The sequence below is a fragment of the Pezoporus flaviventris genome, unplaced genomic scaffold (genome assembly GCF_033815535.1).
Source record: "Pezoporus flaviventris isolate CSIRO_AGI_PZ_B2104156 unplaced genomic scaffold, CSIRO_AGI_Pfla_v1 ptg000063l, whole genome shotgun sequence".
NCBI lineage: Eukaryota > Metazoa > Chordata > Aves > Psittaciformes > Psittacidae > Pezoporus > Pezoporus flaviventris.
Genome location: NW_026892611.1, coordinates 3,984,109 through 3,999,990, shown reverse-complemented (window position 1 = coordinate 3,999,990; position 15,882 = coordinate 3,984,109). Strand labels below are relative to the sequence as shown.

General features: G+C 39.2%; 1 protein-coding gene across 1 annotated transcript in view; it reads left to right on the top strand.

Annotated features, from left to right (window-relative positions):
• PPM1E (protein phosphatase, Mg2+/Mn2+ dependent 1E) overlaps positions 1–15,882 on the top strand; it is a 65,042-nt gene that overhangs the window by 37,585 nt on the left and 11,575 nt on the right. Inside the window, exon 2 of the mRNA XM_061470255.1 lies at positions 14,795–14,913. Coding sequence (XP_061326239.1) covers positions 14,795–14,913 — 119 coding nt within the window. The remainder of the gene's footprint in view (positions 1–14,794; positions 14,914–15,882) is intronic.

Sequence of the window (15,882 nt, the reverse complement as noted above, 5' to 3'; positions counted from 1 at the left end):
TCATGTTGCTGCCTTTGTACTCCTCTGTATTTGATATTGCTACAGCTTATTAATCTAATTTGAATTAGGTTTTTAGTTTTGAAATAGAAAGACTAATGCATGCAAGTCTAACAACTAAAAAGATAGTGTAGACACAACAAGCCTTTTTTTCTGCACATGTAAAATTCTACAATGTTTTAAACTTGTAAAGGTTTTTGGATGTGATCTTTTTGCTCCTGCTAAAGGGAATAGTTGAGTTCAATTATGCAAGGTGCATAAATTTGTATTTCTGGAGGTTTTTAGCATCTTCAGCTCATGACACATCAAGCCCCTAACTTTTCCTTCTCAGTAACTTCAGGAAAACTTTGGATCTAGATTACTCTTTCATACCTCCTGTAGTTTTTCATCTGCTTTTTACAGTACTTTTTAGAATAAGATTCAGAATAATATTTGTGACTACATGGATGAAGCAGGCTTCTTCCTCTATTCTGTGTAAATTATAGGAGCAACTGCTAATTGTCTGTCCCACCTGTGGCACTAATGTTCCAGGTTCATTACCGCAGCTCTCATTCTGTTATCCCAAGGCAAAGAAATGATAAAGTCATGAGGCACTGTGGAACCCAGGAACCGAAACAGGAGAGAGACAGATGAGGAGTTCACTGAAGTAAACGCTATGTTACTTTATTAGGTAGTCTTAATTTTGTAACATGGTGTCCTTTCCCAGCACTTTCTGTCCAAGGATTAAAACATATTTTTCAGGTATTGATAAATTAAATTTCACAGTACTCTCCTGAAGTTTTAAGGCAGTAAACCTATTTGACACCTAGATGGATGGATGTGTGGAGATTAAATGATTTGCTGGCAGAAGTGTCATTTGTCAGATGCAGAACTGGGAGCAATGTTCAGTCTCCTATCACGTTACATCTTCCAATTTACTACCGCTGTGTTATTATAACTTAAATCTTGCTTTAACAGTAACTTTTCCTGTGTTATCTCTGAGCTCAGCTGGTGTTCCTAATCTTTTTTTGCCTCGGTATATTATTTTCAATCTAACCAATCACAGTTGTGTCTTTTAAGTTGACTCCATGCATCATTAAAAAGCTCTCTCATGCAGGTGCACTACCTGTATTTTCAGTAGAAAACTCTCTGCCCTTGAGGCAGTCTTCGTGCTGCCTGACTGTACTGATAGACCCAACTGCATGCTATTAGCAATCTTTTAAGCTAAATCCAGCAACGATAACTCATTGCTATTTTTCAGTGTGGATTTGGAATACAGATTTATTGATTTTTTTTTTTATTTTTTTTTTTACATCTGGTGCTTTGACGTTTAAAATTTCTCCTACTCTCGTGGCTCTTCTCACGGTCTGGCTAAACTCTTTGACAGAATTTTCTGTTACATCTGAGAAAACATTTGTATTTAATCTTCACTTGATTGCCTCCTTCTGAATTCATTCTTTTGTGATTACAGAATTGCTATTCTAGTTTACTGGCACCCTTAGTCCACAACTGTGCCATTCGGAGGCCTCTTTATTTCTTTAGTTTTTCAAGGCCATTCTCATTGGTGCTGGTTGGTGCTGGTTTTGTGTTTCTGGGGCAGAATTGATAGAACTTTTTATTTTCAAAATATTACTTGGCACAGTGTTTTAATGATGTGTTTTCTGGGTTAACTATGTGCTTTTGTGTGACCTTTGATCTTCTGCCTCTTCCCTCTTCCTTTTCTCAAGAAGTCTGTGGGGACTCTTCATATTTAAGCACACATATGTGTGTGTGTGTGTATCTATATATATTTATATATATAGATTTGTATTTCAGCTACAGATGTTGAATATTCTCCTTCAAGTCAGTGTCTCAGGATGAATATCTAACCTACATCTCCCCTGTTTAAGTTTGAACCCAGATGTTCCTAACCAATCTTATTTTTACTGAAAATCCCATCATGAGTATAGAAAATCAAGGTGATCTCCGCATTATTCTGGTTAAATTTTATCTTGGATAACTTCAATTCATGTATTCCCGCTGTTCTTTCTAGCATGGCCCATTTTTTGCTGCTTGTTGAAAACAGTTGTGTAATGTTTCTATCCATGGTTAGTAATTCGCTGTTTTTCATCCAAGGTAGCTCATATATCGGTGCTGGTAGAAGTAATTATTTCTAGATTCAAACTCATTTGGGAATGTATAAACCACTGTACATATAGAAGATAAATATTTGCTTCCAAAGGTTCCTTATTTTTATTAATGTTTTCATTTCATATTCTCTCTCTCTGCATATTGCTCCCTGAATACGTATTACCATTGTAATTTATAATGTGACTCCTAAGTAACTCTCTTAACTGCTGGTTATAACTGTGACACTGTTCTATTTGAAGAAGGTTTAAGCCTACTCATCACCAAGGGTGAGTTCTCACTAGCGTATTATTTACAGTCCTGGTTCGTGGAGCTTTAAACAAGTTCTGTTGTGTTTGAGCAAGACTTCTTTTGATCTCCATGAGTTTTTGCCAGATCCCAGATTAACTTCCAGATAACGTTGCTTGTTTGCATTTATCTCTCACAGCAACAAAAACCTAAGATTTACACATATATTACATGATTCTGTATATTTAACTCTACACAGGATGGACCTAGGTCCAGGCACATTAATAATGCAGATTTTCACCCTCTTTCTACTTTCTCTTTTTCTCCGGCTCGTGCTGTCTACAGGCTATTGTGTGCTACCTCCTTTCTCGAGGTATTACCTAACAGATTCTTATATTTAGAGCTCATGTCTTCTGAAGAGATCACAGATTTAATAATAAACTTACAGGAAAAGATGGCAGTCGTCTGGGGGGGGTGGGGTGTGGAGGGAAAGAAGAACTGTTGGGTTATTCTTACGTGAGCTGCAAGAGATTGAAAGCAGTGTTATTGCCTCTGAGGTAGGTGAATTGAATGTGTTAATCCAACATTGTTCATACAGAATAAAATGGGAGAAATAACATTTTAAGTAAAGACTGATCCTTTTGCATAAACAAAGCCCTAAATTCTGATGAATTGGAAGGTAGAGTTTGTGTTGTATTGAGAAGCCTGTGGCAGAAAAACAATGTCTATAATCTCTCAAGATTTACTTTGTAATGTTATAGCTATAAAAGGTGACAGTTCTTATTTTCTTGTTTGACCTTACAACAGTGATTGGAATATGTACACAGATTTTTTTATTATGATTTCTCTTTAGAATGCTGATGGAAATAATTCTAGGGCGTGTTTTCCAAGTTTTAAATAATTCACTGTCCCTTTCAGGATGGAAGAGAGGCTACAGCACTGCAGACTTGTTTGAAATCCTCAGCTTGTTCAGAATCAATTCATATAGCCTTTGTGCGCAAAAAGAGCTATATATAGACGCATACTGCAGGCAAGCTATATGTTTCGCAGGCTGAGGACCTGCTTCACCCAAAGCAAGAGCCATATTCTTCATATCGTGAGCATGGTCACTCCCATGACATACGGCATCTTGAATACAACTGTCTCAGTAAAATCAGAGCGTAGATTTTAAATAAGCCTCGAAACTGGGAGAATGGGGAAGCTAAACCAAGGAAGGGGGAGTGGGGAAGAACAGAGACCCATGTCACTTGAGCCTGCTTGATGGTTTGGATACTATGGCTCATTCCTGCCATTTAACATGTGATGAAGCCAGTTTCGGGTGCCTTAATAACATGACATGGCCTGAAAGCGGTTGCCTCAACCTGTTTCTTTAACATTTTATAGGAGGAGGTTTGTTTCTCTTACCTCTCCAGGTTTTCATTTTTCCTTCCCTGTACCCTTTAGAGATGCTACGATTTGCAGCATTTCCTGCTGTAAACACATCCATACAGAAAGTGGAAGGTGAACTAAAAAAGGAAAACTCATTTGCCTTAAGCTTATGTTGCTACAACTACTCCCCCAGTTCTTATCTTTCCAGCATTTGAGTGTAAATCTCTCCTTGTCATTTGTGGGCATGTTTCTCCTTGGAAGATTAGTGAATTTCACACTGGTGTGGTCCCCTGTGAAGTCGGTACAAGGTGGGAAAGCAAAAGCTTCCCACCAAATTTCTGCCCAGACACAGCTCAGGAGATAGTCATGTTATCCCATTAGTCAATCAAGACAGATATTTGAATGCATCTTTTAAGCCACAAAAAGCATAAACTGAGCTAGTGCCTTTATTTTATTAAGTATTGTCAAGATAATTTCTGTCCCTGTTGGTTTTTGTGTGTTTAATGTTTTCTGATGTGGCCTCTTAAAAAAGAGGAATGGAGGAGAGACAGGATTTAGGATTTCCATGTTCCACCCCTGAATGTGAAGTTGGATTTCCCATGGTAAAATGAGGACAATACCTGTGCCTTTTTTCAGCTAAAGGGAGGAGGGATTATAGGCAAAGGAAACACAGAGCTTGACACTGTGTGCTGCTTTTAGCTCGTTAATTGGCAGGTATAAAGCCATGCTAAATAACATCTCAATAAGTTCTGGTTAATAATACTGAATAGCAGTTTGAATGTGACCCGTTCAATCAAATCACAGTCTGTGCCTTTTTTTTTTCTTTTTTTCCCCCTTTTTTTTCTTTCAATAATGTGCTGTATTTGGAAAACTCTCTCCTACCTGCTCTTCATGAAGGGGATTAATGAAGATGAATAGCAGTAGGTTTGCCTGTTGCCTCTTTAGGAAATCTTTTAAACCAGGATTGGAAGCTGAATATTTTACAGCCTGTGGAAAAACCATCTGAAGGCTGCCATTGTGTTGTTCAAGCAAGAACAACTGAAAGCCCTAATGCATTTTATCTGCTGTTCTGTTCCTCAACACTATAAATAATTCAGATCTGTTGGCTTAACTACTACTGGCAACTGTTATTTATTAAGAATGACTGAAATAACTATGTGGCTCAGTAGAACAGAATGCATTAGGGACTTTAACGCGAAACAGAATAGCTAAAAACATTTTGAATATCCTTTAAAGAAAAAAACTAAAACCTAAGCCTGCCAATATTCTTTGCAATTCCATATAGGGTGAATGACAGTTGGAGTTAGGATGGGATCTTTCTGGAGTAAGTAAAGGTTTATTCCTTTAAAAGAGCATGCACCCTGATCCTAAAGCCCCATTTATCCCTGTGGTATCTTGTTCTGTGTGCATTAATGTTGAAATTGAGGTTCTAATAAAATCTTTAATTTTCCTCACTATATGATGTTTGAATACATGTTTATCTATAAAATTGTTTTTAAAGATACTGTATAGTCTTTTAATGTTTGCTTTTAGTTTGATTTCTCTTTCATGTCATGCTCAGGAGAAAGTAGATAGAAAAGCAGCAGTGTTTTCTGGTGATGAATGCAAGCAAATTGCTGTTCTCTTCTTCCAGTCCTGGTTTAGGGGTGGTTAATAATATCTGGCCCTTCTTGGTGCTGTTCATCATTAGAGTTGAAATTGCTTTTCAGAGGTCAGTATCATTATCCCTGTTTTGCAGATAAAAAATAAAGTAGCTGGGAGGGCTAAGATCAGGCAGCGTATTGCTGCAGCAGAAACAGAATTTGTTACTACAGAGTGGCAGATATTTGGCTATATACCGTAAGATGTATTACTGTATAACACCAGAATGCTTTTGCAAGTCAACTGATCATAAATGGTGCATTTGGAATAATTTTTTTTAGCACAAAAAGGTTGACATCCAGGACTCAGATGACTAATTATCTAATCTTACATCTGGCATAAACACCTAAACCGTTTGAATGATGAACTGCATTTCACCAGGGTGAGAAGGGAGGGAGAGATCATTCTCTGCTGACTCAGTGGTCATCAATCTTCTGGGGTTGATATTTGTTCAATGGGTTGAAGGAAGTTAAGTGATCAAATGTCATTCGAAAATCCTGGCCTGCAGCTTGTATTTTTGTCTTGTTTAGAAGAAGACAAATATTATAATGCAAGCGCAATCATGTGGGGGCCAGTTCTATGTGGTGGTACCGAAAGCTGTTTGTTTGAAGGGGCACTGTCGATTCATTGTCTTCAGCCTTTTTTAAAGAAGTCATTTTGCTTTTTTTTTTTGCCTTGATGATCTGCCGTAAGGATGATTACAAATGAACAGAGTGGTGTGCGCTGCTGTGCAGCATTGGGTGTCATTTGTTTGAAATTAAGTCATTACCTATAACCGCACATGCCATTTTTCTTTTTGACTAGTAATCAGAGGACTTTGGCATGTTAATCTGATCTGAAATAAAATAGATGCTCTGCATTGGGCGTTCTTTTTTCTGGACACATTGAATTTGTAGAGTTTTATGTCTTCAGGTTAAGGGAAGTATCAATGGAAAGTTGTTTTTAACAGAGATAAAAACTAGAAGATGAATCAGTCGTAAGTAAATTATATAGTTTTAATTAGAAAGTTTTCTGCAACATGAACTTTTCTAGGTGATGTGTCATTAGTAGTTTATAGTAAAGAGAGGAATAATCAGCAACTCCAACTAGAACATAAAATACCTGAAATAGAATATATGGAAGTATTTTCAGCACAAATTCGGACACACTTATTGATTTCAGACAGCATCTCGTTCTGGCTTGACAAAATACAAAATTGATAAATTAAATCTTAGGTATACTGTGTATGGGTTTATGCTGATGTTGGCACAATTTCAGGTGTAAAATTAAATTACCTTTTCAAATAAGGCAGCATAGATTGAAGCATGGATTCCTTTCTTTGCTAATGGAACTAGTAGGAAAATATTGAATTATGCTGACTTTCAAATTGACTGAGAGCCAACAAGAGAAAAATCAATGACATTTTTAATGTCCTGTAGAGCCTTTAAAAAGGCCTCACTCTAGCAGAGAAACTCATTGTGAGATAACTGTTGTTGCCATAGGTTTTCCAGTTAAGAAATGTGCTTCTTCAGGTAAGGGTGCATCTTTCCTTACTGTTCCAGACTTGGAGGTGCTAAGTAGGCAGTGACTGATTTTTGGAATGGCAGCCAAAGACTCTGGTTACAAGGTATGTGTGTCACTCAAATGCTAAGCATTTCTGTTGGATCAGAGAATGCACTGTGTAAACGTGCAAACTAATCCATGTCGAACAATAACAAACCCCAGAAGGATCTTTTATCTCAGTATAAATTCCTGAAAGTCGCATGTAATTCCAATATATAATCTTTATTTTTATTAATTAATGATAGAGTAAATACAGATGATTTTTTAACTTTTTTTGCATTTACATAGCTGAATTCTAAAGATCTAAGCTTGATAACGCATGCCCATCAAGTGGCCTGCTGGTATTTTGAAAAAACTATCATATTTTTATACTTTTGTGAAATACATTTTATTGCAGTAATTAAAATGGTATAAAAAAGGCTATCCAATCCCTCAGAATCATGCTGCTCAGAAAAGGTTCTGATTTAGATAGGGGAAGACTGCTGTATAGCTACATCCTTGACCTCTCAGTATTGTAACTGAGGTTCATGGATTCAGGTCTATTCCTGTAATAAAATGACTTCTCTTTTCATTCCTTCAAAGTCTAGGTTTACCTTTCTTTTAATAACAGATGGTGACATCGTGGGTTCCAGGGAAAACTGGCCTTGCTGGAGAGGGGAGTTGAGGGACAGAGCACGCACATCTGCAGGGGGCCTGGGCTTGCTCTTCCTGTTGTTCATGGTGTGGTATCTCTTACTTGGCCTTTATTTAGCTTCTGGTGAGAAAGATGCTTGCAGTAGTGTGCTGGAAAGTCTGTGTTAGACGTGTTCTGAAATACCCTGGTGCAAGAGAGATGGAGTGTATGTGTGAATGTAGCTGGAAGGGTGCCTGATGTTAGGTTTGGCACTCACTGCCAAATCCAGTGCCAGCTGCCTCCAGACCTCACAGGCTGGGAATTTGAGCTGCACTCGCCTGCAGTGCTCTGACTGGAGAAGGGAGGTAGGATATCCCTTTGCATCCAGGTCTCCCAGATAGTCAGAGAATATATGAACCATGCTCTTGCAATCATGCTTTTGCATGAGCTACTTTTTTGTCCTTATATTTTGCATCATCGTGCCAGTATTTTAGTTTTGCTCTCTGCCCTGATTTTTTTCAGCTAGTTTGATATGCCAGGCAGCACAGCATTTCCTTTATTTCCCTGTGTATATTATCCTATCAAAACCCCCTGACAGATGAGTGCAGCACCCAAGCGCTTTCACGGGATCAGTGCCAGCACACTCATAATTGAGTTCTGTGGTTTTGCAAATGTTTCCCATCTGATCACCAAACGTGATTTCCTAGAGGTTTCCATTCATACCTATTTCACGTATCCTTTACTGAAGAGAGCATTCTGTTGACTCTTGCCATCTCATTAAAAATGAGGGAAGAATTGAATATTTTTTAATCTCAGGTTAGATCTTAATTTGTAAGCAAAGACCTGATGTCTTTGGCTTGCAGTGGTTTACAATTAATAGTTAACAGGTTATTTCTAAAGGCATTTTTAAACTGTTCTTTTTGTGTTCTTCTTGGTTTTTTTTCATTAAGGTGGTTTGTTTAAGATTGAGACTATAAAGTATTTTACCTTTGTCATAGCTGTCAAGTATGAGCTTCATATAAGGTTTTATTCTGGTTTATGACATAGACTTTCAGTGATTGCAGCTAAGTTGAGAACTTGTATTATTCACCATCAGCAAAAATTTCAAGCCTAATAAGAATTTGTGAAAGGAAATTATTGTTTCTACAGGAGTTATTTTATTCTCATTCAGTACATTTATCTGTGGAGTCGTTAGCATGTTATCTGATGAGCAATGCACCTCTGTATTTATTTATTTATTTGAAGTCTAAGATGGACTTAGTTGCAGTGAAATACCTGTATAAACTTGATCGTACTCCCTAGAATATGGCAGTGAGCACAATGAAAACGTTAAATATTTGGTAGAAAAGAGGTACCAGTGCAGTGTCTGTATCAAATAAGGGCATGGTAAACACATCAGAAAGAGTGTATTTTTGTGATGGTTGTGTATTATATTTCTGTTGCTTACAACTGTCACCACAAGGACAGAATAATTTTGAATGTGACCAGGCAGCTGTCTCTGTGAAGCCTATAGATAGCAGCTTCCTTGTGTAGCACATTTTCAGCGCCTTCAAACAGATTTATCAAGCATCTTTTCTATCTCAACACTGCCAGCTCAAATGACTTCTCAAGGAGCTTTGGTTATGCAATCTTCTATAAGGTGCATTGTTTTTATTCTGCTTGTTTGTTCTTTTGTGTGTGTGTGCACTGGGTTTTTTTTTAGTAACTCACTGCAGCAGCTAAAATCTAGCGCAGGGTTTCACTGTGTGTTAGGAAAAAAACCCCATACTCCACCGTGACCAGACTTTAAATAAGCATCAGAACTTTCCCCAGCAGTGCAGAGCTGCAGAACAGCTCAGGTCAGACAGAGTGGTGAGCTCGCAGGGGAAGCAGGAGAACCTGTAGAGACAGGAGCTGGAAATAGCATTCACTTGGCATAACTGGAAGATTCATCCATAATCATTTTGGGGTTTAAAGACTGCTTAACAGAATATTTCTCTCTGGGTTTTGTCTCACTTACAGAGTTAGGAGATCAGCGGAAGCTCCTCAGCTGGTCCCCTGGCTTTCTGGATGGCCACTGGAACAGGAGGCAGCTGAAGGAGGGGCTGGGGAAACAGCTGAAGGATCTTCCCAAAGAATTTCTCTGCTCATTACTGCTGCAGCTCACAGCATGAGAACTTTCAATAATAAAGACTTAAAAGGCTTCTTCAAAGAGCTTCCAGGCTGGATCAGAAGCTCCATCTGGAAGAATTCTCATGAGACTTCAGTTTAGGGTGTTTTGTAAATACAAGCTGGGGACAAAGGAGGTTTTTCTTAAACTGAATCTTGCAAAACTTGCTTTCTAACAGGAACTTGCAACAGGCCCCATTAACACAGGAACAGGAGCATTTACCAAACTGCATCCCAAGTGTAATGGCTTTTGGAAAGGGTGCAGTTAGCTTGTCATCCCTACAAAGTCTTTCACTAACACCGTAAATTATAGGCCTTCAGGGAATGTGTTGTACTTGCTTCTTTTCAGGTCGTGTTCTTGGTCTTGGAATCTTGGATTGCTGTGTGAAACCATATACGATGCTTTGTACTGTTTGCCTGAGGATTTGTTTTGTGTTTCAGCAGATTGAATAGCATTTCTATTTAAATCATGTTTCATTCTAACTAAAACAGTTGCTGTTCTGTAGTGTCAGGGGATTCCTGAGATAATAGAAACACTGTATGGTTTGTGATTTACTGACCTCTTTGGCCTTTGAAAGGCACCAGTACTTTTTGGTCCATTTTCCTTTCTTTGTTTGGGTTAGTGAAACCTTACCAGTTTGCCATCAGACCGTGGCAGTGTTAAGTATTTTCAAGCAGTGGTGGCACTCAACTGTGTATTTTGGTCAGGGGCAGCAATGTGCCTGTAGCATTATTTTCCCATCCATGGTGCTAATGCTCCAGGAACACCAGCGTTACTGAGTTTCAAGAACTTGACGTTCGTCTTTCATGGTTTTCCTTTTTTGAGATGCATCAACTTTTCTAAAAATGTGTTTATGTCATGCAGTTGTTCATGACTGTTGAGTCCACTGCCTGCATCAGACTATACGTGCCTGTCTAGAGTTGTTGTTTGCCTGGGTATTCCACTTAGCGCTTCTGGCAGCGTACGATAACAGAGAGTACCGAATGAAAGTGTGAAAGCTCCATAAATCTTGTATAGACTGAAAATATCTTCCACTATCATATTGGTATTTTTCCCTTCAGTTGTGCTCTCATCTAGAAATCTTGAAGACTTTTTTACAAGCACTGAATTAAGCCTTCTGTGGCTTGCTTCCTTTTCCTCTCACCGATGAAGTGACATTATCATCCCTTGTTTGTAGATGAGGAACTGATGGTCTGAGTGATGAAGTGACTCGTCCAAAGTGGGCTGCTGAATTAGTGGCATGGCTGTGAATAGATGAAGGCATTTCTAGCTCTCTGCTCTCTGCTGAACAAGATCGTGCTCTCCCAGTTTCAATTTGTCATAACTTAATGACTAATAAATTTTGAGCATCTAGAATGTGGTAGAAGAATTTATTTTCAGCCAGCAGATAATCCTTAGTTATGCCAGCAGCGAGATGCAGTGCACCTCCGGTGTCCGAGTGAATCCTGTCTGCTGCTACTTGTTTTGTGTAAAAGGCATGAGGACTACAAGAACATCAAAGTCTGATCATTCAAGAGCGGTTCCTTGCTGTTTTGTGGGACGCTGTAGGTGCTCACCTGAATGTTCACATTTGTGATAGGAACAAAAATCCTAGAGCTGATTCTTCATTTGTCTTGGTGTAACTGTAATGAAGTGTCCGGGTAATGGTTTGACTTGAACATCTAATCTATTGTAAAAGAAGTTAAAAACCTCTGGTGCAGTCTGCTGTTCCTTGAAGGGGAGAAGTAATTCAACTACAGTCCTCTCAGGAGCCAAGGAAGAGAAGTAAATTTTGAGTTGCACTAATCAGGAAGAGGAAGTTATCTGTCTGCATCTGGTCACTTCCCTGCTTACATGGCATAGTCCTGTAACAGCTACATAAGAAGCTTTGTGATGAGCAAATGTCAAGGGCAATTAATTCTTTGGCAGGCAGCTGTTATTATTAGGACAAAGAGTGGCCAGACAAAGAAGGAAAGCCTTCAGCTGATTTATTTTTCTCTACATTTTCCATCAAAATTGATGTCACTCAAACCCCAGTGGTGAGTTTGCAGACAATAAGAACTGTAAACTTGCCATCTCTTTTTTTAGTAGAAGACCTTATATTAGATTTAGAGGATAGCCCAGAGAAAATGTTTGGAAAGTCTTTGCCACTTTAATGCTCTCAGGAAGGAGCAGAGTTGTGCGTTAAGCTGGTAACATAAAAATATGTGGGCTGAGTTAAGCCCACTTCAGACTGTTTTTCCTCAAACTTAATTGATGGAAACATTCCCTCTTTTGGGCTTGATTTATTACCTTAGTAGAGTTATTCCAGGTTTGCTGCAATGCAACTGTGGGTGTTCTAAACACACCCACGCTGCCAGAGAATCAGGAAGGATGTACTTAAAATCCTTTAATTTATCTAGTAACATCTTTAGCAGCTTTTTGTGTAGGTTTAGCATTGTAATGGGAATGGACTCTTTGGCTGCCTGAAGAGCTCCTATGCTAAACTGCTACCATTGGCTGTAGGGACATGTAAATAGCATTTGGAGCTGGACAATACTGTGACTAGCCGCATAGGTTATAAATGCACCTTTCAATTTTGTAATCTGTCACTATGGTTAAAATAGTACCGAAAATTCCAGGTATTAATTTTCATTACTCTGGGTCACCATAGATGTGTCATTGCCACCTTCCAACCCCAGGCAGAGCAGAGGTTCCTCATGTCAGGAGGTGGTGGTTTAGGTCCTGTCTCTATTTTAGCCACTGTTGTTGCCTCAGCTCTTAGACAGGCTCCCTCTTTGTGCATCAGTGGGTGTTCTGAGGGGTTGTTTAAAAGTGACCCAAAACAGGTTAGGTTTTCCTAAAAATTTTCAGCCCTGAGCTGGTGAGGGCAAGCCTTGGTCTGGGGAGTGAGCTCGGATTCCTGCAGATGCTAGCACTGCTTGCTGCCTTGGCACCTGAAGCAACCTCTGCCTGGCTTGTGGTTGTAAATGCCCTCAGTCTGGGTTCTTCTGTGCATTACTGAGGCTGAATCTTCATCTTTCTCTGTGGTTTTTTCAAAGCCTTGTCCTCCCAGTGCTGCTAATTGCTGATAGAATTATTCTGTCCCAGCCATCACAATCCCTGGCTTTTTTGGTAACGTGGAAATTGCACGTAACATGAACAGTAACCAGTATCACTGCTCTGGAGTGCTGGAGCTAATAATAGAAATGAAAAGCCTGCTCTTTGTGAGCTAAATAAAGGCAGATAAGACAAGATAGAAAACCAGCTTCTACACACACTAGAAGTAAAGGAGGTCCCGGTGTGTTTTCCTCTTGCTGATTACTCTTACCACTGGGCATTGCTGTACGTAAATAGGATCAGAGTTCCTGTCTTGTGCTGGGGAGAGCCAGTCCTAAGACAGCTGATTTCCTCCAGCAGTCATGCTTCATTAGCGTGCACGTTGCTGAGGCTTGGAGGTGCTGCGTGAGCAGAATACTCTCCTAATTCTAGGAAATACTCTTACCGATGGTGCAGGATCGTGGTGCGAGTGGCTTTCTGAGTAACTTCAAGGGTCAGAGCTTCTCTCATGGCAACATGTCACTTGGGCAAAGCTATTTATTGCTAATCTCAATGATTAATAGATGTGCTGAATAGTAAATAATGAGGGTTGGAGGACTTATTTAGCATGCATTTCATAAATCTGTTACATGATGTTACTGATTGTAGCAGCGTTTGGTATCAAGTATCTGGAAAACCTTACAGTTAAATGGCTTTTCAAAAAACCTGAGTCTGATTTTTTCCTGGAACTTGGATCTCCCTGCTGAAGCTATGGCATATGGGCCAGTTTAGGGTGGCAGTTGGCTTTCCTGGGCAGTGAGCTTTATGTGAATGCAAGCGATGGTCACCATGTGCTTCTCAGGCTCCAGCATGAAGGCTGATGAGTCCAGTTACATGTGTAGAAGTTTTTATCCTCTGGATCTGGTTGGTCTGATTCTTCTGTGCTAACACCCCTTCTCCAACCATGCTAAAATCATGTGAATGGACTTACTGGGCATAAGCAGAAGAAATAGGCTAAGGAAGTATATGTGCTTATTGCATATTCCCTGAACTAGCTGATGCAGAATTCTGTTGTTGATGGATGGTTTCTGATGTGGTCCTGCAATAGTAGACATGTCTTACGGAGGACATTGTTAACCCTGATGATAATGATGGAAACGGGAACTTTTAGGCTGTGTCAGTAAGGAACACCTAGGGCAGCTAAGGCAGACCAATGGGAAATAAAAAGTCATACATAAATTAAGAGGTATTAAACCCATCTTGAACGAGAAAGTGTACATTAAAGTGACTTGGTTTGCTATAGATTAATTAACCCTGGGAGATATCGGGCTTAATTAAGCTACAGTGAGTTAAAGCCATTTTACTGTTGATAGAGATCATTCATGAGGGAGCTTTTTAACCTTATGCACATCAACTTCTAGCCTTCTATGGATTTGCCTTAACTTCCAGTGTCCCTTGGTGAGGTTTTGGACACTTTATCTGAAGGGGGCCTACAAGATTGCCAGAGAGGGACTTTTTATCAGGGACTGTAGTGATAGGACAAGGGGGAATGGGTTTAAACTGAAACAGGGGAAGTTCAGGTTAGATATAAAGAAGAAATTCCTTTACTGTAAGGGTGGTGAGGCACTGGAACAGTTTGCCCAAAGAAGTGGTAAATGCTTCATCTCTGGCGGTGTTCAAGGCCCGGTTGGACAGAGCCTTGGGCAGCATGGTCTGGTGTGAGGCACCCCTGCTCATGGCAGAGGGCTTGGAACTAGGTGATCTTAAGGTCCTTTCCAACCCTAACTATTCTATGATTCTCTTACCCTTTGGAATCCTGAATCCAATTCTTAGGATAAACTGGACAGAATGAGCTCAAGATAAGCGTAATGCATGTGTAGGAAATGTACGCTAAGTAAGGGTTGTGTGACAGACTCTGCAGGGGGGTAAAGTCTAGATTTAAAAAGCATTTAAATAGAGGTCACAAAATGGAATGTTTAAATTTAAAAACCAGAGAACACAGGAGGGAAACAGAGTTACTAGAAGTATTGTTACGCATTTCCGCCTGCAAGCTACCTTGCTCAATCAGATGAAAATATCTTTTTGTGGGTTTCTTTTTGTGTTTGTTTCTTTTTTTTTTTCTTTCTTTTTTTTTTTCTTTCTTTCTTTTCCAGTAATTGCCCTTCATTTTTGGCTGCTGCTTTAGCTAGAGCAACTTCAGATGAAGTCCTTCAGAGTGATCTTTCGGCACACTACTTACCAAAGCATGTGGACAACGCGGATGGAATCATACGTAAGTACATCTGCACATGATGATGTACAGTTTTACGTGGTGTGGATCTTTCATTTACACTGTATACTGGAGCACTGCAGATGATAATTGATAGCTTTTTAAAGTCAGCATTACCTTCAGTGATCCATCTGGTCTGACCACTGGAATGGTACTACATTTTCCTCAAATTAGTTCCTTCTACCAGCTAGCTGAATGAAGTTGGTCGAGATTTCTTGTAAAGGAATATCCCATATTGATTAATCCCATAAAAAGATTAATGGAGAATCCACCGCCCCGCATGGTAGAGCTAATGGCTAATTTCTTAGTCAAAGTTTTCTCACCTTTAAGCATTGTCTGGTTTCAACTTTAACTCTTGAATTCCCTGTTTCTAAATGTCTTTCTCTGATTGTACTTGATTCTTTTATCAAATTTTTGTTCCTTAAGACCGAGTGGAAATCAGTCCTGTCTTTTAAGTGTGCCTTCATATCTGGTGGCCATGAATTTCTTTATAAGCACTTTAGATTATGTGGTCCCTCCTGGCAAGTGCCAGTTGTCCTCTTTCATCCTTAGAGCAAAGTCACATGTATGAGGGAAGAGAGAATTTAATTCTGAATTATTTCAGTCAGCATAGTTTTTACTATGGCTTTTATTTTTTTATATAGTTTTAGCAAAGGATAGTATAAAGATACTTCGTGCTTAAAAGGAGCATTTCCTTTTCTCCATTGCAGCATCCAGCTCAAAGTCATGCACCCTAAAGCATTTCAGGATTCTGTTGACCTAAATAACCTTGCAAAACTTTCTGAGGTGCTCAGTACAATGAAGATCAATGTTACTCAGATGTACTGAGAGGCATTCTGACATTTTTATCTGGAATATACAGTCACCAAACCATTTGTTCATTCCTTCCTTTTTTGACTAAAAAAAGTAAATGGTTCTGGGAATAGGTGGGATATATAAATCTTGCTCTACAAAAAGGAAGATTCTTCTGTG